Raw genomic sequence first — 25009 nt, forward strand, 5'->3', positions numbered from 1 at the left:
CAAGATATGCAGGTGAACTACTGTGATGATTTGGGGGGGGGGGGGGGGGGGGGGAAGAGATGAGATACTGCCGCAAGTAAAGCTCGTGAATCATGCTTGAATAACTGAGTTGGTAGAAGATTTGCCTGCAAAAGGCAGAGTTCTGAAGTTCAAGCCCCAGTCCGGCACATAGTTTTAATTTGCCACAAAGTTTCAGCCCCAAAGTATTCCTTCCGGTAATAGGACTCTACCAGTAATAGGTCTTTCAGCTTGAGTATGAAAACGTGCAGTTTGTCCCTAACAGCCTTCAACTCTTGTGGAAGCCTATTGAAAATGTGTGTTAGGGATTGTCAAACCTTTTTTTTTTGAACAGTAGTGTTGGTTGTGATCATACCATGACAAGAAAAAGTGCCCTCTAGCACACATTTCATAGTGATTTGATGAGTATAATGTAGCTGTAGAGACAGAGAGATTCTTCATCTACCTTATTTTCACCAACAGGATGCTGTTAGTTCTTGTACAGGCGTACTGTGAAGCAGTGTAAGAACTCCACCATGTTAAAGAGGGGCCTGTATGAGCTTCACGAATTGACACCACTCCTGTTCCAGATGGCTCACTGTTGGGCTAAAAATATTCTTTCTGCCTGAAATGATTCACCCCAAAGTATTATCTCACATAACATCAGGCAAAGAGTTTTGTAGTTGTAGAGCTTGCTATGTTAAGCATCTGTTGGGGGTGGTTCAAAGGTAGCATACATTCTGTTTCCAGTTTTATATCTTTCAGTTCACTACCCATGTTGCCTATACAAGAAATTGGAATGTCAGTGCAAATAAAATGTGTGTAATAAACAAGATGTGCCGTATTTAATTGCATTTAAGTGCAGTCTATTAGTTATGAGATAAGTTTGCATCTTCCAAGAAAATGTTTTTCTGTATTAACCTGTTCATGACCCAAATCTGTAAGAACTATGCTTTTATTGCCTGTTAACAAAATGCCTCCATAATTGTCTTCTTTAGTCAGAGGCTAGTCATTTATAAGTATTAGGAGGAAAAAATGGCTCTGGCAAGCAGCCCTGTGGAATGCTTCACATTTTAGTACCCCAGTTGTGTGACAGATTATTTTCTTACATATCTAAAAACAAAGATGATGTAACTTTTCAAACGAAAGCGTTGGTATGTTGATAGGGACACTAACACACACAAACACACACACAAAATTCAAGCTTTCGCTACCCACGGTTGCTTCATCAGGAAAGAGGGAAGGAGAGGGAAGGACGAAAGGATGTGGGTTTTAAGGGAGAGGGTAAGGAGTCATTCTAATCCCGGGAGGGGAAAGACTTACCTTAGGGGAAAAAAAGGGACAGGTATACAGTCACGTGCGCGCGCACACGCCCACACACACACATATCCATCCGCACATATACAGACACAAGCAGACATGTGTAAAGGCAAAGAGTTTGGGTGGAGATGTCAGTCGAGGTGGAAATACAGAGGCAAAGATGCTGTTGAATGACAGGTGAGGTATGAGCAGCAGCAACTTGAAATTAGCGGAGGTTGAGGCCTGGTGGGTAACAGGAAGAGAGGATATATTGAAGGGCAAGTTCCCATCTCCGGAGTTCATCATCTTTGTTTTTAGATATATTTTTCTCACGTGGAATGTTTCCCTCTATTATATTCAGATTAGTTTCTTACTGTGACAGTGTAAAACAACCATTTGATTACAGTTTCTTAGATAAGTTTTCATTATATTTGAATTTATTTAGCAGTATACAATGATCTACACTGTTCACTGCTTTTCTCAGTACTGAATTATAGTCAGAACCTTCCCCTATGTCAGATGTATTTGGGCAACCAAAGAATCTTTCACAAAATTGAACTATGAGACTGTCAGTTAGTTGTGCTCAAAGAAATAGACAACTACCGTGTTGTACTTGGAAGTTAAAACATTAACAGTGGGCCTATTACAAATCTCTTGTCTTTTGTTCCTTTATTGTGTAATGGCCTTCCAACTGAATATTTAAGTCTGTGCAGGGAAAATTCCTGAAAAATGAAAAATAGGGTTACAAAAGGAATTAAATGTATTGCTAATGTAATTTTCAATAATACATTTCTGATACTTTGTGATCCAACATTCTGTTGTTGTCATATCCCCACTGTCGCTCCTTTTTCTTTGTTGACATTTGTGCGTTCAGAGCACATGGCTCTGGCAGTTTTTAAATCCTCTCTAGTTGGCCCTTACTGTACCAGTTTTCCAACAGTTTATAACGGTCTCTACAGTTGTTAACAGTGTTTTACCATGTCTGTGGCGATTTTCTATGAAAGTCATTGAGTAAAACAGAAGTGATTTCTGGCATTCCCCAAGGTAGTGTTACAGGCCCTCTGCTGTTCCTTATCTATATAAATGATTCAGGAGACGAATCTGAGCAACTGTCTTAGGTCGTTTGCAGATGATGCTATTGTTTATCGTCTAGTAAAGTCTTCAGAAGATAAAAACAAATTGTGAAACAATTTAGAAAAGATATTTGTATGGTGTAAAAATTGGCAATTGACCCTAAATAATGAAAAGCGTGAGGTCATCCACATGAGTGCTAAAAGAAATCTGTTTAACTTCAGTTACATGAAAATCAGTCAAATCTAAAGGCTGTAAATTCAACTAAATGCCTAGAAATTACAATTACAAATGACTTAAATTGGAAAGAACACACAGAAAATGTTATGGGGAAGGCAAACCAAAGACTGTGTTTTATTGACATAACACTTAGAAAATGTAACTGATGCACTAAAGAGACTGCCTACACTATGCTTGTCTGTCCTCTTTCGGAGTACTGGTGCGCGGTCTTGGATCTGTACCAGATAAGATTAACGGAGTACATTGAGAAAGTTCAAAGAAGAGCAGCATGTTTTGTATTATTGCAAAACAGGGTGGGGAGTGTCACTGACATGATAAAGGATCTGAGGCGGACATCATTAAAACAAAGGCTTTTTTAATTGTGGCAGAATCTTCTCACAAAATATCAATCAACAGCTTTTTCCTCCAAATGCAAAAATATTTTGTTGATGCTGACCTACAGAGGGAGAAATGTTCATCACAATAAAATAAAGGAAATCAGAGCTCTCACGGAAAGATGTAGGTGTCCCATTTTTTCCACGCGCTATTCGAGATTGGAATAATAGAGAATTATTGTGAAGGTGGTTCGGTGAACCCTCTGCCAGGCTCTTTAAGTGTGAGTTGCAGAGTATCTATGTAGACATGGACATAGAAAGCTTTTTTTTTTTTTTTCTTTTGTTGGAAAACAGAGGCCTAACAAGAATTTTCTACCAGTGAAGCGATTTGTGATAACATCGATTTGTAGCTTTTAATGAAGATAAAAAATTTCACCAGTGCTCTTCATTATGCTTTCTCAGCTTATGAAGAGAAAGCTTTGATCACCAACAACCCTCCTGTGTCTTTGGCTGCTGTAGCAATAGCTATGGGACACACACTTTTACGATATGCAGTTCTATTTTATTTGTAATCAGTTCCTTCTTTAAGTACAGACTTGAATGATTACGATTGTAAAAAATATTACTCTCGTACTTTGATGGCTGTGGCTGTTAAGAAGCAAGTCATTGATTTTGCTGACGCTCATCCAGAATGGAAGTTCCTATAATTAAAAGCACAATTCCGAACCTGGGGTGGGGGGGAAATCTTCTGATTCGGAAACCAGAAATAGAACAAGATGGTGCTAGAAATGACAGAGTTGCATTCATTAACTCCGACTCATGGGAAAGATTTCAGGATGCACGAGGCCATTACAATTATGGGTAATAACATTATGAGGAATTAAAAATAAATAAAAAAGTCACAATTGTAGCAGGAATCAAACCCAAGACAGCAAATTCACAGTCGGTGCACTAGACCACTGCGCTATGCCACGTGCTTGATCATCAATGCTCAAAAATCCTACACACTGTACTTGAAAATCCTTAGAGTGCTTTTTTTGCTTTTATTATTTCCCACTTACGTGAGATATTCTGGAAACTTGAAAGGGGCACTGACCTGCTCCTATTCACCCAGTTTGAGCCAAATTGGCGAGCCCAATCCTGCACCCTCCAAATGTCAGACTTAAAGTTATCAAGTTGTTTATGTTGCCTGTGATAATGACATTCTTTGTTTCACTGCAACATTGTTGCTCTCATATTTCCAACTGACTTTACAGTGTTAGAATTAACAAAAATCATCATTTGAGAATTCTAATGTGTTTTGTCTTTGACAGTCCACTGGTATTTTTTAGTTATTTAACTCTTTTTATTTTTTAATTCATTCATGAAAATTAATCTGTTTTAATTTTAGCAAATCTGATGGAGCACAAAAGCTGAGAACCTGGATTGAAGAGATGCTCTTGGAGAGTGCAGAAGAAACAAAATTTAAGAGGCAGATGATGAGAGAATTTTTAACAAAACACCCCAGAGATGAAAGTGACTGACTAAAGTAGTAGGCACTGATGTCCTCTGCAGATGCATTGTGACAGTAGATTACGTGTGTTAAAATGGACGTTAGAGATCCAAAAAGGAAGAGAAAAGTAGTATCCTCGAAGCTAACAAAACTCTCACTTAAGAAGAGTGCTCAAGAATCAAAAACAGCAGAAGACAGTTTTGATGGTTTTGGCAGCTTTGCTCTATCTTTGCAAAGGTATACATATATAACATTTCTTTAAACAAACAAAATTGTAATGCTAGCTCCAAGTGTAACAAAAACCAAAATATGGACTATTTGAGACAGAGTCTCAGTTACTGGTAACTGAAAAACCGATGGAAAAATACTTCGAACACTTAGGTTTCAGTACTGTCAGCTCTTTCATTAGTAGAAAAGGGTAGTCAAGAATTAAGGAAAATCGTAATTTGAAAATTTTAAAGCATTATTTTTGTGACTGTCAACTGGTCTTTTTTGGTTATTTAACTCGTTTTATTTTTTAATTCATTCATGAAAATTGATCTGTTTTAATTTGGAGAATTAGAGAAAAGATATATATGTCCAATGTGGGAAATAGCTGCACAAAGACAAAGACAGTAATTAAAGATGATATATCACTTGCAGCTGACTTTTAGTTTGATGAAGGAACTGCCAGTGTTCAAGGTCTTTTTCCATTTGTGTTGTTTTGCTGATATTCAGGATGTTCCTTTTCTGACATGGAAGGAGGTATAGTAGAATTGTGCCACCTATATCTTCATACTTTATTACTTTGCATACATACTGTTGACTAAGAATAATAAGAATTTTGTTTCATCAGCCCTAAATTTTAAATATCAAAATATGCAAACTGGTACTTGTGTATAGTGAAACAGGTTCAGCATCACAAAGTGGTTTGTGGTTACACTTGCACTTCTGATGCTCGCAATGAAATGATTGTATCACTAATGCTGTTTTCATTATGTTTATCATCCATTTCAATTTGATGTCATTCAGCACTGACTGTGTAGAGTGGAAAACCTTTAAAAATTGTGTGGTTTCAATTTTATGAAGAGAAATATGAAATATTATACATCAGTGTTTGGATGAGTAGGTCATTTTACACTTCTTATGTTTTGAATAACAATAAACAACTACTTTTCTTTGTTATTATTTCAAGTTCATTTTTTGTTTGTGTCATTTTAAAAAGCTGTTTCAGCAAAGTCAGACAAACTTGACATTTTCATAAATGTTCTTAACTTGACGACAACAGTTTGTTCAGTCTAATTTCACTGATAGTTTTCGTAATAACTTCTAGGAAGTAAGCAATATTTGTTGAAACTTAGGTAGTGTTCCATCAGAACAATGTTGTTAATGAGTTCTTGCACTCCTCCGCAGAGAATAATTATGTCGAAGGTTTCTCTTGCTGTGTTCCATTCATAATTTCTACAGTAGTGAGAAAAAGGTCAATTATTACAAATATTTAATTTTTACATCCAGTTTTTCCAATGTATATCAAACAATGGGATGTCCAGGATGGAATTGTTTCTCCAGTGTATATGTTTGATAAGATGTGAAAAATGTCACAGGATTTGCTATTCCCAATGTGTATAATTTTTTGAGATTAAAGAATTACACGTTTTTATTCAGTGTTAATATTATACTTGTTGATCTTTCCATCTCACCTTCATCATCTTCTTCCCCCTTCTACTCATCCCCTCATCTGCCTATTCCACACTTACCATCCTCCTCAAAACACTGAAATAATAATAATAATAATAATAATACTAACTGTTTCGAAGTTTTGAATTTGTAATGATTTGCAAGTGAATTGAAGCCAAAGTACCTTCAGACCTGCATAGTACAGCACATGACTACCAATAATATTTGTCTTCAGTCTTGAATTTACTTGTTAATGATAGTGTAAGATAGAGTTGATTCACAATGTATTTGAAAGCTTTTTACAGTTCACAGGATTAGGTTATTCAGTATTCAGGGATCATGGGCACTGTGTCCTAATTCTGCCCAGTTTTTATTCTCACTTAACTACTTGATTTTCACAGTTCAGTTTGTCTATAATTTAGAATGACATTTTAATCTGTGACTCTTCTCTAGATCAGTTATTAAGCAGTTACTTGCAGGCAGTTTACTATATCTATTACTTATTGCATATTTATTTTACTGCGTGCAGGTTACATATTGATTTTATTCATTATTACACTGCAGTGACCTATTTCAGTGAATGCACAGTATTGTAATTAAACTGTTTTCAGTTACTTGTTGAAAGTGACAGGTGATTATCTGAATGAACAGAAATTCCTTGGTAAGGTAGTAACAACCAGAAATTAAATGAAACAGACAATGCAGCATCATATAAAGCTAGTTAAGCAGTTTTATTTTGTATCCGAGTGGGATAGTGCAGTGGTTAGCACACTGGACTCGCATTCTGGAGGACAATGGTTCAAACCTCACATCCAGCCATCCTGATTTATGTTTTTCATGATTTCCCTAAATCTTTTACAGCAAATACCGAGATGATTCCTTTGAAAGACCACGACCACTTTCCTTCTCCATGATATATGGGATGGAATGAGGCATTTGAGGCTAGTGCAGGTGCAGTGAGTTACTTGATGCCGTTTCAGTTGCTGTGTAACCATATATGATTGAAAAACGTGAGCCAATTTTCTGGATACCTATTCAGCCAGCCCCCCATGAACCGTGGATCTTGCCGTTGGTGGGGAGGCTTGCGTGCCTCAACGATGCAGATAGCCGTACTGTAGGTGCAACCACAACGGAGGGGTATCTGTGGAGAGGCCAGACAAACATGTGGCTCCTGAAGAGGGGCAGCAGCCTTTTCAGTAGTTGCAGGGGCAACAGTCTGGATGATTGACTGATGTGGACCTGTAACACTAACCAATACGGCCTTGCTGTTTTGGTACTGCGAACGGCTGAAAGCAAGGGGAAACTACAGCCGTAATTTTTCCCGAGGGCATGCAGCTTTACTGTGTGGTTAAATCATGATGGCCTCCTCTTGGGTAAAATATTCCTGAGGTAAAATAGTCCCCCATTTGGATCTCCGGGCGGGGACTACTCAAGAGGACGTCGTCATCAGGAGAAAGAAAACTGGCGTTCTACAGATCGGAGCGTGGAATGTCCGATCCCTTAATCAGGCAGGTAGGTTAGAAAATTTAAAAAGGGAAATGGATAGGTTAAAGTTAGATATAGTGGGATTTAGTGAAATTCGGTGGCAGGAGGAACAAGACTTTTGGTCAGGCGAATACAGAATCATAAATACAAAATCAAATAGGGGTAATGCAGGAGTAGCTTTAATAATGAATAGGAAAATAGGAGTGCGGGTTAGCTACTACAAACAGCATAGTGAACGCGTTGTTGTGGCCAAGATAGACACGAAGCCCACGCCTACTACAGTAGTACAAGTTTATATGCCAACTAGCTCTGCAGATGATGAAGAAATTGAGGAAATGTGTGATGAGGTAAAAGAAATTATTCAGGTAGTGAAGGGAGACGAAAATTTAATAGTCATGGGTGACTGGAATTCGAAAGTAGGAAAAGGAAGAGAAGGAAACATAGTAGGTGAATATGGATTGGGGCTAAGAAATGAAAGAGGAAGCCGCCTGGTAGAATTTTGCACAGAGCATAACCTAATCATATCTAACACTTGGTTCAAGAATCGTGAAAGAAGGTTGTATACATGGAAGAACCCTGGAGATTCTAAAAGGTATCAGATAGATTATATAATGGTAAGACAGAGATTTAGGAACCAGATTTTATATTGTAAGACATTTCCAGGGGCAGATGTGGACTCTGACCACAATCTATTAGTTATGAACTGTGGATTAAAACTGAAGAAACTGCAAAAAGGTGGGAATATAAGGAGATGGGACCTGGATAAACTGAAAGAGCTACAGGTTGTACAGAGTTTCAGGGAGAGCATAAGGGAACAATTGACAGGAATGGGTAAAAGAAATACAGTAGAAGAAGAATGGGTAGCTTTGAGGAATGAAATAGTGAAGGCAGCAGAGGATCAAGTAGGTAAAAAGACGAGAGCTAGTAGAAATCCTTGGGTAACAGAAGAGATAGTGAATTTACTTGATGAAAGGAGAAAATACAAAAATGCAGTAAGTGAAGCAGGCAAAAAGGAATACAAATGTCTCAAAAATGAGATCGGCAGGAAGTGCAAAATGGCTAAGCAGGGATGGCTAGAGGACAAATGTAAAGAGCTGCATCAAACCAGTCTCAGGACTGAAGACCACAACAACAACATATTCAGCCAGGAATACAGTGGTGTTTATGTAATGCCAGTTGATTAATTTGTTAGTCCAAATTGAGTATTTAATATTATTGATGCTAGATGAAGTTCGGGTAGGTGGTCAGACTGCCAAGACTTGGAAAAGAGAAATATTCCATGAGATTTCAGGATTTCATCAGATGATGATGTCACGTCAACATCACTCAGTAGCTGTAGATGTTAAGACATGTCAGCCAAAATTCATATTTAGACCTCCAATACCACATGTATGAATTGTAAAAATTCAAGAACAGCATAAGTTATTTTGGGTGAGGATCTACATTTGCTGAAGGAATCCTATCATTACTAATGATTCCCTTCACATGTCTCAGGAAATGTAAATGCATAAAATGACTGATGTTAGTCAGCAAGTTACCCTTGTGAACTTAATCAAAGACACTTGTGTTACAAGAGAGATGTTGTATTATGCAGAAAGACATCATCTGACATTACTGGGCCCTACTTTTTTGTGGAAGACACTGTAACATGTAGAAGACACTGTAACAGAAATCTCACAATGTATATGTGTTTGCAGTGATTTGAGTGGCCCACTTGGTTGCCAAGTTTTGACGCATAATAATTTTTTATGTTTCCAAGACTTACATTGACAATCTGTACACCCTTTTTTCTTACCAATGTTATCACACAAGAAATTTGTGCAGCTCTGTGTATTACTCTTATTGATATGTGGATAAATTGTACCCTTAATAGTAACTCTGCCTTTAACAAGAAAGACTGCTATTTGTCATACATTATAATTTTATACAGCATATTACACTATAATACAAGCACTATTGAGAAATGATATAATTTACTATCACACCAAAACAAGTCTGTAGAATTAAAAACTATCACACTTCCGTACCATATCTATTAGAAAAAATTACTTTGAATAAATCCCATCAATATGTATTTGTTAGACTATGTTGCAAGCAGTGAACAAATATTCAGGGAAGTGTATAGATTTCAGAATTTTGATGATGTATTTTTAGTATGCTGGGCACTGGGCACATGTAGTAGTATTCTGTCTCACAGCTTGTAAAACACACACACACACACACACACACACACACACACACACACACACACACACACATACACATATTTATGCAAGCATAACACACACACACGCACACACACACACACATAGCTAATTCTCACTGGCCTCTGGGGCTTGACTTTGGACTTTGCTTGTGTCTGATGTGTGCCATACTTCCGTCCACATCAATCCTACCATCCACCAAGAATACCTCCACTCAAGCAGCTGCCACCCATTCCATACTAAGAAGTCTTTTACATACAGCCTTACCAACTGTGGTTGTCACATCTGTGGTGATGATCAATCCCTGTCCAAATATGCCAGGGGTCTCACTGAGACCTTCACAGACCGAAATTACCCTCCCAATCATGTCCAGAAACAAATCTCCTGTTTCTTGTCTCAGCAGTCACCTACCACATTCTACATACCCATTGTCTGACCACAAAGGAACACTCCTCTTGTGACTCAGTTCCACCTGGGACTGAAGCAACTGAATCATATTCTCTGCCACAGTTCTGACTACCTCTGAAATAATGAATATCCTACCCACTGTCCTGCCAACCCCTCCAACAGTGGTATTTTGCTGCCTATCGAACATACACAATATCCTTGTCCATTCTTATCTCCCCCCCCCCACCCCTCCAGCTCTACATCTACTACATTTGCATTTATACTCCGCAAGCCACCCAACGGTGTGTGGCAGAGGGCACTTTATGTGCCACTGTCATTACCTCCCTTTCCTGTTCCAGTTGCGTATGGTTCGCGGGAAGAACGACTGTCTGAAAGCCTCCGTGCACGCTCTAGTCTCTCTAATTTTACATTCGTGATCTCCTCGGGAGGTATAAGTAGGGGGAAGCAATATATTCGATACCTCATCCAGAAACGCACCCTCTCGAAACCTGGCGAGCAAGCTACACTGCGATGCAGAGTGCCTCTCTTGCAGAGTCTGCCACTTGAGTTTGTTAAACATCTCCGTAACGCTATCACGGTTACCAAATAACCCTGTGACGAAACGCGCCGCTCTTCTTTGGATCTTCTCTATCTCCTCCGTCAGACCGATCTGGTACGGATCCCACACTGATGAGCAATACTCAAGTATAGGTTGAATGAGTGTTTTGTAAGCCACCTCCTTTGTTGATGGACTACATTTTCTAAGGACTCTCCCAATGAATCTCAACCTGGTACCCGCCTTACCAACAATTAATTTTATATGATCATTCCACTTCAAATCGTTCCGCACGCATACTCCCAGATATTTTACAGAAGTAACTGCTACCAGTGTTTGTTCCGCTATCATATAATCATACAATAAAGGATCCTTCTTTCTATGTATTCGCAATACATTACATTTGTCTATGTTAAGGGTCAGTTGCCACTCCTTGCACCAAGTGGCTATCCGCTGCAGATCTTCCTGCATTTCGCTACAATTTTCTAATGCTGCAACTTCTCTGTATACTACAGCATCATCCGCGAAAAGCCACATGGGACTTCTGACACTATCTACTAGGTCATTTATATATATTGTGAAAAGCAATGGTCCCATAACACTCCCCTGTGGCACGCCAGAGTTTACTTTAACGTCTGTAGACGTCTCTCCATTGATAACAACATGCTGTGTTCTGTTTGCTAAAAACTCTTCAATCCAGCCACACAGCTGGTCTGATATTCCGTAGGCTTTTACTTTGTTTATCAGGCGACAGTGCGGAACTGTATCGAACACCTTCCGGAAGTCAAGAAAAATAGCATCTACCTGGGAGCCTGTATCTAATATTTTCTGGGTCTCATGAACAAATAAAGCGATTTGGGTCTCACACGATTGCTATTTCCGGAATCCATGTTGATTCCTACATAGTAGATTCTGGGTTTCCAAAAACGACATGATACTCGAGCAAAAAACATGTTCTAAAATTCTACAACAGATCGACGTCAGAGATATAGGTCTATAGTTTTGCGCATCTGCTCGACGACCCTTCTTGAAGACTGGGACTACCTGTGCTCTTTTCCACTCATTTGGAACCTTCCGTTCCTCTAGAGACTTGCGGTACACGGCTGTTAGAAGGGGGGCAAGTTCTTTCGTGTACTCTGTGTAGAATCGAATTGGTATCCCGTCACGTCCAGTGGACTTTCCTCTGTTGAGTGATTCCAGTTGCTTTTCTATTCCTTGGACACTTATTTCGATGTTTCAACCCCTTGTTTCCTGGCTCTCATATCCTGGCAATAGACCTAGCCCATCACAGACTGGGCTACCTGTGAAAGCAGTCATGTGATCCATAAAGTAAGCTGCTACCACTGTGCTGTTTTCTGTATGGACATGACAGCTAACAAGCTGTGTGTTGGCATGAGTAGCCACCACCAAATTGTGGCCTGGAGACAACTGACCACCCATTACTGAACAAGACATTTGGACATGACAAATGACAAGGTGTCTGTCTGCATGAACAGCCATAGCCAAATTATGAGCAATAGACAGGTGGAAGACCCAGTTGCTGAACATGGTGCTCAATATGTTGTGCTTCACTCCAGCAACTGTGCCATCTATATCTTTCCTACCAACACTAGCTGTTCTGGATTGTGCCGGTGGGAACTATCCCTACAACATATGCTTCCTTGCCGTAACCCCCTTATGGTCTCAACCTTCTCTAATCGCTGTCCTCTCCCTTCTTATTCCCTTCCCATGCTCCCACTCCAGCACTACAACTTCCACCAACACACCTACAGTCTTTTTCCATTCTTTATGCATCTCCTTTCCCCTCTCCCTTTCCTTCTCGTCACCCCAACTGAGCTACCCAAGCACAACTCACGCCCCGTCCTCACAGCTGTACTTCTGCCAGTATCTTGTCTCCTATCTTCCAAACTTTACAGAAGCTCTCCTGCAAACCTTGCAGAACTAGCACTCCTGAAAGCACAGTTGGTAGAGCACTTGCCCGCGAAAGGCAAAGGTCCCGAGTTCGAGTCTCGGTGTGGCACACAGTTTTAATCTGCCAGGAGGTTTCATATTAGTGCACACTCTGCTGCAGAGTGAAAATCTCATTCTGAAAACATCCCCCAGGCTGTGGCTAAGCCATGTCTCTGCAATATCCTTTCTTTCAGGAGTGCTAGTTCTGCAAGGTTCGCAGGAGAGCTTCTGTAAAGTTTGGAAGGTAGGAGACGAGATACTGGCAAAAGTAAAGCTGTGAGGACGGGACGTGAGTTGTGCTTCGGTAGCTCAATTGGTAGAGTACTTGCCCGCGAAAGGCAAAGGTCCTGAGTTCGAGTCTCGGTCCGGCACACAGTTTTAATCTGCCAGGAAGTTTCATATCAGCGCACACTCCGCTGCAGAGTGTAATTCTCATTCTATCCTTTTCATATTGTAGTCTCTTATATAATAGATTCTTTGACTTGTAATGCATTGTCCAGTGTGTAAGAGAGACAGTGTTTGGAGATAACTATGCTTGAAACAGTTTATAAGTTCATTGCATTATTTAAGGTCAGATGACACATATGAAAAATGGTAGGTAGTGCTGTAAGATGCAGCCAATATTTGAACAGAAGAAAGTGACAAAGCGCATTAAGACTCTTGGAGACATCCTTTTACTTGCTGTACTGCTTAGCTTAATCCTACAGCAGATGCACTCTTTAATTAACAGGAGCAGATGTTTGTGTACTATATACACATTGATGATAAGTTACATTTGGTTTATCATTTATTGCAGTAATTTATGCCGTACAGTGTTTACAAGTAACATTTAGGCTTATGCTTAACAATAGTTCCATACATGTTATAGGTGCTAATGTGTTACATTGGGACAGTTTACTTGCAAATTAGTTGTCTTCAACTTTGGGTGAACAAACACTGCATTTTTCACAGAGAACTGTTTTTTTGAGAATGACTTTTGTGGACAAAATCACAAGAGCTACATCTTAGTGTTGTGGAGCTGTTATTTGTCCTTCCACAAATTTCACATCTGTATTTTTTCTTCATTGGTTGCTCTTGTATATGCATCTCTTGAACTTTGTAATGCTGCAGATACATGCTAACATCTGCTGGTTAACTTGTTGTCACAGATCTTTTGACAGGATGTGGTTTGTCAGTTGAAAAGAAATGTTCTTTAGAAAAACTCAAAATGGATGTTTCTCGTTCTTTTTATTTGCTTGAAAGAACATCTGCGCATTGATACCAGCCATTTTCAGCAATGTGTACCATGTAGCCAATGTCCATATTCTTGTCTTTTGCATTACTGAATGTGGCACATTTGGTCAACAGTGTTGACACCTCACTTTGTCTTATTGTAATCTAGTCTAATATAAGGAGTCTTAAGTGGCCTCATCTGCTGTTCCTTTGTTGTGCATTGTGGAAGTGAATACAACAGATTTATTATATTTAGATACATATAGTACCATAGCAATGTCTTTCTGGTATCTAAAAACTATCAAACCGATTCTTCTCTTCTTGTTGGGCAAAAACTCAAATTGGTATTTCTTTTTTATCCTTTCTTAGGGTTCCTAATACGAGTGAATTTGTTTTGTAGCAGAGAAAGCCAACTGATAGCTAGTATACGTTATATGTTGTCATATTTATATTTGTGCCTTTCATTGCCTCGGTCAGTCTGCACACTGTTAGATGGCTTATTAGAAAAACAAAATGGTCCTTCTAGCTGTTTGCCATAATACACTTCCAACAAACCAGTGTTGAATGACTTACCATCATACAGGGCAAATATTTTGATGTCATATTTAACAGGTTTGTTGGGAATGTATTGTATGAAGCTGCATCACTTCTTCTAGTTTCTCATCAGTAGTAACAAATTCTCCAGGATTGTAACTATTCATGCAGTTTTTCTGAACTGCTTCTAGATAGCTCCTAATAGCTGCTAACCTGTCTGTGTGTGTATATATATAATAGAGGGAAACATTCCACGTGGGAAAAATATATCTAAAAACACAGATGACCATGTGGGAAAAATATATCTAAAAACACAGATCATGTGACTTACTGAACGAAAGTGCTTGCAGGTCGATAGACACACAAACAGACACAAACATACACACGAAATTCAAGCTTTCGCAACAAACTGTTGCCTCATCAGGAAAGAGGGAAGGAGAGGGAAAGACGAAAGGATGTGGGTTTTAAGGGAGAGGGTAAGGAGTCATTCCAATCCCGGGAGCGGAAAGACTTACCTTATGGGGAAAAAAGGACAGGTATACACTCGCGCACACACACACATATCCATCCGCACATACACAGACACAAGCAGACATTTGTAAAGCCACAGAGTTTGGGCAGAGATGTCAGTCGAGGCGGAAGTACAGAGGCAAAGATGTTGTTGAAAGACAGGTGAGGTATGAGCAGCGGCAAATTGAAATTAGCGGAGATTGAGGCCTGGCGGATAACGAGAAGAGAGGATATACTGAAGGGCAAGTTCCCATCTCCGGAGTTCGGATAGGTTGGTGTTAGTGGGAAGTATCCAGATAACCCGGACGGTGTAACACTGTGCCAAGGTGTGCTGGCCGTGCACCAAGGCATGTTTAGCCACAGGGTGATCCTCATTACCAACAAACACTGTCTGCCTGTGTCCATTCATGCGAATGGACAGTTTGTTGCTGGTCATTCCCACATAGAAAGCTTCACAGTGTAGGAATGTCAGTTGGTAAATCACGTGGGTGCTTTCACACGTGGCTCTGCCTTTGATCGTGCACACCTTCCGGGTTACAGGACTGGAGTAGGTGGTGGTGGGAGGGTGCATGGGACAGGTTTTACACTGGGGGCGGTTACAAGGGTAGGAGCCAGAGGGTAGGGAAGGTGGTTTGGGGATTTCATAGGGATGAACTAAGAGGTTACGAAGGTTAGGTGGACGGCGGAAAGACACTCTTGGTAGAGTGGGGAGGATTTCATGAAGAGATCCATCCTTACCAAACGAAAGTGCTGGCAGGTCGATAGACACACAAACAAACACAAACATACACACTAAATTCAAGCTTTCGCAGCAAACAGTTGCTTCATCAGGAAAGAGGGAAGGAGAGGGAAAGACGAAAGGATGTGGGTTTTACAAATGTCTGCTTGTGTCTGTGTATGTGCGGATGGATATGTGTGTGTGTGCTAGTGTATACCTGTCCTTTTTTCCCCCTAAGGTAAGTCTTTCCGCTCCCGGGATTGGAATGACTCCTTACCAAAACCCACATCCTTTCGTCTTTTCCTCTCCTTCCCTCTTTCCTGATGAAGCAACCATTTGTTGCGAAAGCTTGAATTTAGTGTGTATGTTTGTGTTTGTTTGTGTGTCTGTCGACCTGCGAGCACTTTCGTTTGGTAAGTCACATCATCTTTGTTTTTATATATATATATATATATATATATATATATATATATATATATATATATATATATATATATCGTCAAATCTAATCCACCTGAGAAGCAATAAAAATCTTTTGTAACTCATGCTGGATCTCAAAACAATCATTTCTATTCCATCATTTGAATGAAGTTGCAATACATTGGTGTTGTTGTTTCCGCCCTTGAGCCCAATCAAATAAAGTATGTCTAATATTGCACAAATTTCATTACGATTAGTCAACTCAGCATGCCTACCTCTAGAATAATTTTCTCCTTGTGTGTTCCTGTGAATGTACACAGTTGTAAAGTGCATTATTTCTTGTATCAATTGTACTGATTATTTTATGGAATGATTCAGTTTCCTCTACAATACCTCATGCTCCATTTTAAGGCCTGGAAAGGTCTTTATAATATTTTTTGTTGGTACATGTGATGTCATTTTTGCATATCAGTTTGCATCATTTTATTTGTTTGTTCCTACAAATAAATATATCACCTTCAGTATCAAAGGAAGCTAATCTTTCATCACATTCAATTTCAGAGTCACTGTCATGATCACTCTGTAATATTATTTCATCTCTCCATCAGAAAAAAAAAAAAAAAAAAAAATAATCAATATATTTGCTGCCATCTTCTTCCGCAGGCACCTCCAAAAGGATCTGCTCTAGTTCCCCCTCTGTCAAGTATTTTTTGGCCATACAATCAGAAGCACAAACTATTGTCTGCAGCTAATGAAGCATAATTATAGATGCCTCTAAAATATATTGCTTTTTAGGAAAAGCGCACTAGCACAAGTGTAAGCGCACTAGAGATAACGTTGAAAATTTGAAATAATACTTACACGCTTTAGTAGCACCTGTCTTCTGTCTCCATCTGCCACTTTTCCATTCTCCTGCCTTTGCACCACTTTTTTTATTCACTATCGAACCCTCCCTCTTGTCAGCTACTTACCTTCCACATTATTTCTGTTTTGTTGATCATCATTTTTATTTTTCTGTTGTTCCTTAGTTGATTCTATATTATTATTATTATTATTATTACTTGATGATGATCATTATCTTCTTGGAGTTATTTGTTTTTATGTCGTATGAATTTCACTTCCTTTTATTTATGAATCATCACCAAAAATAAACACATGTAACCAACATGTTTTAAAATCAGACACAGTGAAAGTTAAGTGTTTAGGTGAAATGTGCTCACAAACACTGAAGATAGGACATCCTGTTGTATGTGGGATAATGAGAGAAATTCCATGGTGACACACGCGGGGTAACAAGACCACAAAAAATTTCCATGGTTGATGCTTTGCAAATAAAAGGAAATGAAATATGTAAGTGTGACGGTAAGACACTAAATGCACAAGAATCCTTGATCAAATCCCCACAGTGCCATCTCGATTTAGCTTTTCCATGATTACCAAAACTGTTCAAGACAAATGCCAGTATGGTTCCTTCGAAAAAGTTCCTTCCTCATTCCTTTCATTCCAAGTTTTTCTCTGTTTGTAATAACCTCATTGTTAAACTTCAATCGTCCCACCTTCCTTCTCATCATAGGGGTTCCTTCTTATTCCTTGCCCTCTGTTTTTTCCACTACCATTTATATTGCTATTTTCCCTCCAGCCTGCAGGTGCCTTTGCTTGATAATATGTTCTTACCTCCCCTATTTCTCCTCTCTCCTTGCGCTGTGTGGAGTCATCTGCCATCTTCTCCTCCTACACTCTACCCACTTTCCTACCTAACTACCAGAAACTGACAGTTACATCTCAGGATGCAACGATTTTTATCAGTCTTTGCCATAAAAAACTTTTGCTATGAACAGAAATGAAAGTTTGATAGCATAACAAGGAATTGTCTGAATCATTTAGGTGTTTGTTAGAGGGAATATAAAAATTAAAATGTGTTTTTGTCTGTTATCATTGTTTATTTTCCATCCAGAACTTTATCATGTAAATATTGCCAACTTTTTAATCACAACCTTTGTTTTCTCCCTTGTTTGCACTATAGTTCCAAAGAGATAGACGGGACATCATCATCATCATCAGGAGAAGAAAAATCATGTTTTTTGAACAAAAACACTTATTCTGTGAACATTATTGATCTTTTGCCTTCAGGTAATGAGGTGAGAGATTCTCCACAATCACAAACTCAGCCTCCCCACTATAAATTGTTACTGGGTAAAAGTCTGCCTTGTAAAACATCATTTGAGTTGTCAGATGTAAAATGCCTTAAAGGTAGCACTTGTGAGTCAGATGAAAGCTTTGTTGAGAATTTTGAAACGCCTAGTAAAGCAAAGCACTGTCGTGACAAATCTGGTGATTGTGAAGAAATCAGAAATCAAGAAGTGGTTGTTAATGACATTTCATTAGTGTCCAAAGTTGAAAATGATGATATTATTAGTCTTCATTCCTCACAAACTGTGAACGAAGAGAGCTCTGATAATAATACACCTCTCACAAAATGTAATAACTATTGTACTGAGACTGACAGAAGCCTACCTGTGTTGCCATCCTTAGATAAGTTTGCAGTGAGTTGTTTAACTACAGAATATGGACGAGATCATGTTTATGATACTGTGAATAAAATAATACCTAATTCTGTGTTAGAAGAAGAAACAGCTGGATACCTGTTAGTGAATGAATCAAAACAGGAACAGGAATTGGTTCATGCGCTGAAAAGTGAAGTGACTAATTCATCTTTAGAAGGTGCGGATGCATGTGTGCTTCAAGACACTACCTCAAGAGATGCAGGGAATGTACATGATGCAGATGATGAACAGCTAAGTCCCTACTTTAGTGCTTCTGATCTGACATGTCCTCTGTGTTGGAAGAAATTCGACAAGAAAAGTGCCCAGACATCCCATATGAAATCATGTGCTGTTAGTCATAATGTCACAACAAAGCAGCTTTTAGACGCCCTTGCATTGCAGAGTAAACAAGCAGCTGAAAGGAAGGCTTTGGGACTGCCTGAGACACCAGTTGTTGCAGCACAAGTGCCAGCTAGGAAGAATGTCTCCAGAAAAGTATGTTGGTAGATTTAATTATGTGAATTATATATAATGATATTAAGTAATGATCATATTGCATCACTTGTATTACAGGTGTCATTGTTTATAGGCATTTCTTTGCTGCATTTGAAAAATCAATTTAATTCTTAGTTGTTATACACTACTATTGCAGATCTCTCTCTCATACTGTAACTTACCAAACGAAAGCATTGGTATGTTGATAGACACACAAACAAACACAAACACACAAGTCCTTACGCTCCCAGGATTGGAATGACTCCTTACCCTCTCCCTTAAAACCCCCATCCTTTCGTCTTTCCCTCTCCTTCCCTCTTTCTTGATGAAGCAACCATGGGTTGCGAAAGCTTGAATTTTGTGTTTGTGTTTGTTTGTGTGTCTATCAGTATACCAACGCTTTCGTTTGGTAAGTTACATCATCTTTGTTTCTAGATATATTTTTCCCGCGTGGAATGTTTCCCTCTATTATTTTTTCTTTTACTGGGGAAAGGGGGGGGGGGGGGGGGGGAGAGGGCTGCGGCAGGAGCAGGAACGCAGAGGAACAACTCTCTCTCTTCTCTCTCTTATGTTTATTTTTTGTGTTGCTATAATCGACTGCTTTCTGTGCAGATATAAATTAATAAGTTTGTAAGACCACATAGAATAATTTTTGTTGCTTTTGCCATAACTTTGTGCCATTATTCTAACCTCATTATTTCTTGATTTCAAATAGGACATTTTTCTGTGAATTTCAGTTCTCAGAGAAAGCTAGTCACAGTCAATTTTTATGTTCATAACAAGAATTATTCTGACACTTATATATGTTAATGAAACGTTAATAATTTAGAATATGGACAAGGTGGATAATGGAAAATGGAAGGGATAAAAACTGTTAGCACCAGTAATTGTAAGTACATGTCCTGTTTTTATTGTGTGTTTGATTGTGACATTATTAGTTATTAATTTTTTTCTTATATCTATCAAAAATGAATAACAGACATTCAGTTGTGACAGAATGTCACCGTGTGTAAAGAGACTGTTACCAAAATTATGGCAGATTGTGTTGATGAAGTGTCAGAAGAGTAGTTCTCATCTCTCTTCTTTTTTTTCTGTCCTCAGCTACTGCCACAAAGTAATATGTGCACACCAAATGTGCTGCCTCTCTCCTTATCTGTCTCAGAAGATACTTTTCCTGAGCGACCTAGAAACAAATCATGCTACTCTTTTTGTGAATCACTTAGATAAATTCTTGCCGTCTGGAGAAATAAACCAATAACTCAAGAGGTTCAGTAATAATGATGGCATTTTGATGAGCTGATCTAGACTTTCATAAGGCTCTTTTACATTCAGAAAGTTACCTTCTATTATTTCTACCATGTAGTGCTCTATTGTCACCATATGGAAGTCTATCTGCATTCAGTAACCACCTTTGGAACATCCATTTCAGAAGCTATTACCTCTGCCACCATGAAAGGTCCCATCACCTTACATGATATAGTTATGCTCTGCAGCCCACCCAACCTTCCTAATATTATATTCTCTCCATATGCCATGTAAATTCACGTTTACATGTTGAATAAAGTGTGTGCACACCATAGTTTGTAACTAATTTATGTTTTTTTTCATACAGTTCAATAATTGTCACTCTGTACATTTATCCTACTGTGAGACAAGACAGTCAGTGCCTTAATGGAAAAATGTTGCAATTGCCTATGGAACCATGAATGTTTCATGTTGACACCTCACGTGACCAATTTGTTCCTTCACTTACTCTCTATGAAGAGTCATTGATATTATAATAGTCTTATAATCACTGAGTCCCTGATCTACGCCAACAAGAGTCCAAAAGTTCAAGCCAGTTTGTAACCAGAAGATCTAAAATGTTACCGTTAAGAGTTAGTTTTCTGAGTAACTGCTTAAGGTAATTTTTACACAATGCATTTTGAACAATTTTTCATGATCCCCTGTCCTTACTACTCACCATGAAATATTCCCATAGTACTATAACATGACCAGGAAATTTTCGTGCGTCTTTCTTCAGGTTTTCCCTGAAATGAAATGTTTCGTCACTACTTTTTCTGAGGCAAGGGCTATCAAACCATCTGACTACCATGTTTGGTTCACCTTTAACAATTGTCTTCACTTAAATTATTTCACATGTGGAGTGTGTACTAACCTCACTAGATGTTGTCGTACCATTTACAGATGTAAAAATGCTTCTGCCCTCAGTGCCTGTCATTTCCTTGCAATATATATTCCAACAAGAATTTAGAATTTCATTGCTGGTAACATCAGGTTTCCTCCAGTTTTCTGTCCGTAGTACTAAGTGGACAGTTTTGCTGTTTACGTGTGAGACTAGCTCAGGGTTCTTTCCATGAACAATTGTGCAGTTAACTGGTACTGTATTCACATTTTCTTTCTCCATTCTGACATGATGAGTACTTGTCTCTGTAATTATTGGTGCTGCTATTCTGTTTACCAATATGGTACTCACTTGCCCACGTTAAGAAGTAAGTTGCTAAATTATTTGATTAGCACCATGTTTAGTTGTTCTGGAGGAAAACTTTAATCTACATTTGAAAACACTTCTACTTCCTGACAGACATTTTATTTCAATGGTAAGTGTACCAAAGAGTTTCATATCTGACTACTGCACTCTTTTTTGTGTCAAAGATAAATTCATTAGAGGGAAATACTGATCATTTTTACTTCTGATATTGCATTAGTAAATATATCTCTTATTCTTCAACTGCAGTGGATTGTGAACAAAAAGTTTAATGATTGAATAAATTTACAAGGGGTTCCACAAGGCTCAATTCTAGGCCCAATTTACCCACAAATATAAATTATTATTCAGCTTTATTAGCTGATGAGAAATCATTGTAGAATCCTCATTTTGATTTCTCTCCGTGTAGATGGACACAAAGAAAAAAAAATCATCTTTTTTAATTAAAAAAAGGTTTCACTCACTTTCTCAGTAGGGTGTCCTACTTATTTTTCATATCCTTCTACAGTCTCTGTATGTGCCTTGCCAAATAATATATCTATTCGTAGTCATAGAACATGTCTTTTACTTCATAGTCTCATTGAGTTTTTAGTCCTACCTTCAAAAAATTACTTCATCCACTTCGCCTTCTTCTTCACCTTTGATCATACCATACTGTCTTTTGAAGTATAAATCTCATGATGTATCACAGTGCCAAATGTTCCTTTTCACCACAGTTGACGCAGCATGAGGAATTCCTTCCCACATTTTATCTTGCTTTTTGAAATACACCAAGTGATGACAAGGTTGCTGTAACAAGAGTTGGTCACAGAATTACAAATTTTTGTATTATATGATACATTTTACTCTTATTTCACTTAGTAAATAATAGTAATAATAATGTTATAGCCTGTGGTCTTACCATTTTGAATATTTCTCAGGTATTCACCCGGGTGGCATTGTCCAAAATGTGTGATGCTTTGGCAAGCGATTTCCCACCGTCATATACCGTTCCTGCTGGGCACTGCCTTTTTATCTCCTCTCCACTGCCCGTGCACCTGGCTGGCCATCCATGGGCTCAGACCTGGTGCAGTGTTGGGGGAAGCAAGCCATTTGTACACGATCTGGGCCCTCAGTCGCACTGCTGTTACCACTGGACACAGTTTTCTGCCAACATGGTGACAATACATCCTCATCTTCTTCAGTTGTCTTAACAGGAGTGGATTTCCGTGTAGATTGCCGTTGTGCTTTGACTATGCTCGAGGCTGGGTCCCAGGTCTAGCTTCATTGTAAACCGCTGCCTTAATTTATTACTTCCTCATGTAGCCTGATCTCTACAGCTTCATTTACAGTACACTTCCAGAAGGTCTTGGATGGTTGCAACAACTCGATGCTGATGTAATTCATGAAGTGTGCATAGAGGATGCAGTGGCCTGCCACAGCGGACTTTGTTCATGCTCAGGGCATCTCCCTTGTACTGTTCAGATAGTACACATAGTGTGTTGGGTGGAACACACATTTAAAATTATGTTTCTGAAGTATTGTTCAGATTTTTTCTGATGCGTTCCCGATGTATAGGATATCACTGTCACAGCATGTCTTGCTTCATTCTCAGCAGGCTGTGACCTCAGCTTATTTGGTCTTGTGGCTCATTGTGTGTTGTGGCTGCTGTATCCATTCATACAGAAAACAGCCTGTAAATGCTGCAGTTGGCTGTTGGACTCTTGGTTTGAGATTTTGTGTGCTCTGTGCACCAGTGTGCTTAGGCCATCTTGTTGTGAAGAGGCATGACAGCTGCCACGTGCAAGTACAAATCTATATGCGTCAATTTACAATAGATGCTGTGTCCTTGTGTGCCGGCTGGTCTATGCTTGACCAGCACATCCAGAAATGGAGTTGATTACTTTCTTCTATCTTCATTGTAAGTTAGATGTTGTGGTGCAGCGAATTCATGTCTTGCAGGAAGTCTTGTAGGTAATTTCATCCGCGTAGCCAAATTTCGAAGTTATTGTCAACATATCGGGAAAAAGATAAGAGCCTCTAGAGAGTGACTCCAGGGCTTCTTCTTGAAATGCTTCTGTAGACATACTGGCCACCACTGGTGATAGTGGGCAGCCCATCATCTTTCCGTCTGTAAGTGCATCGTAATTTCTGTCAAAAAGAAATAGATTGATGTAAGCTTGAATTCAAACAATTTCTTTTGTGCTAGTCCAAACTTTTTTCCTACAAGGCTTAGGGAGGCTCTTAGAGATACATTGTAAAGAGAGAGATTCCATTGAAGCTCACCGTGAGGCCTTCTTTGAGCCAGTTTGAAGTTCTGGAGCTGCTGGATGAAATGCATTGAATTCCATATGTGGTGCTGACATTTGCTCGCAAAGGGGCTGAGCATCGCTGTTGAGTGTTTTGCTAATTCATATGTTGGTGCGCCTATGTTCCAAATAATTGGATGGGATGGCATTCCTTCCTTGTGGGCTTTAAGTACTCAGTAAGGTCTAGGCGTCATGGCTGCTTGTGGACAAAGTCTCTCTATTGCCTTCTCGTCTTGGAATGTATGTTGGAGAAGCTCAGTGATCTTCCTCTTCACTCGGGCAGTAGTATCATCTTCTGTCCTCATGTAGGTTTTGTCCCCTAATAGGTCATAAATTATTAGTCTGCTGGGAGAATGTCTGTCTCAGAACCACTTAAGTACTTTCCCATTGGAATGTTTGACTTCAATGGACAGCCATGGTAGTGTATGGCATGTTTCAAGTATTATTTCCTCTACCCCGCGGGAGTGCGAGAGCAACCTGTTCCACTGCACTGATAATTCAGCTGGTGCTAGGGTTCTTTATGTGGATGTGAAGTTTAGCACCTTTCCTAGTACAGTTGTCAATTATTTTATCTGTACAATTGATAAAGTTCTCTGACGTTCTTCTTGCAATGATTCAGTCATGAGGCATTCGTATTTAATTGCTTGTCTGCAAGTGTTCAGCAGCCATGCTGTCTTTGCTTGAGACAGCAAACTGCATCTATCCACTCTTCCAATTCAGGGGAGAATGTTGACACCAACTGTAGGTGGAGCATGAAGATTCTCTTGAGTGATCTTGCCAAATCTGCGTCGAGTGTAGCAAATTCTCCCCGTGACTGGGACCAAGCTGGCTCTTTTTGTGATCTGGTTGGTGGCTGGAATTCTGATATGATGCATGACCTTCGTGAAAGATGGTGTTATTGTGTCCTCTCCTTCCTGTTCTGAAGCTTGTCAAGCTCCTTAATTTTGAAGTGCATCTCCTCCTTGCAGAGATACTTAATGTGGGAATTCAGATTTTCCTGGCACAGGAAGATTTTGAATATTTCTTAGGTATTCAGTTGGGTGATGTCATCCTTAAAGTGCAATATTTCGGCAAGCTGACTTCTTGCCATCTTCAGGCGTTCCTGATGATTGATTGACATCAGCCTGATGCTGCCATTATATTCCCTCTC

General features: G+C 39.1%; 1 protein-coding gene across 3 annotated transcripts in view; it reads left to right on the plus strand.

The window, feature by feature from the left end:
* The window catches only part of LOC124619683, a 212497-nt gene that overhangs the window by 26308 nt on the left and 161180 nt on the right, over positions 1–25009 (plus strand). For all 3 annotated transcript variants that reach the window (XR_006980110.1, XM_047146228.1, XM_047146227.1), the window contains exons 2-3: positions 4312–4650; positions 18069–19083. Coding sequence is in view for 2 of the 3 variants with exons in the window: in XM_047146228.1 (XP_047002184.1) it covers positions 4508–4650; positions 18069–19083 (1158 nt within the window). In the remaining variant the exon portion in view is untranslated. The remainder of the gene's footprint in view (positions 1–4311; positions 4651–18068; positions 19084–25009) is intronic.

Source organism: Schistocerca americana, chromosome 6, assembly GCF_021461395.2.
Source record: "Schistocerca americana isolate TAMUIC-IGC-003095 chromosome 6, iqSchAmer2.1, whole genome shotgun sequence".
Lineage (NCBI taxonomy): Eukaryota > Metazoa > Arthropoda > Insecta > Orthoptera > Acrididae > Schistocerca > Schistocerca americana.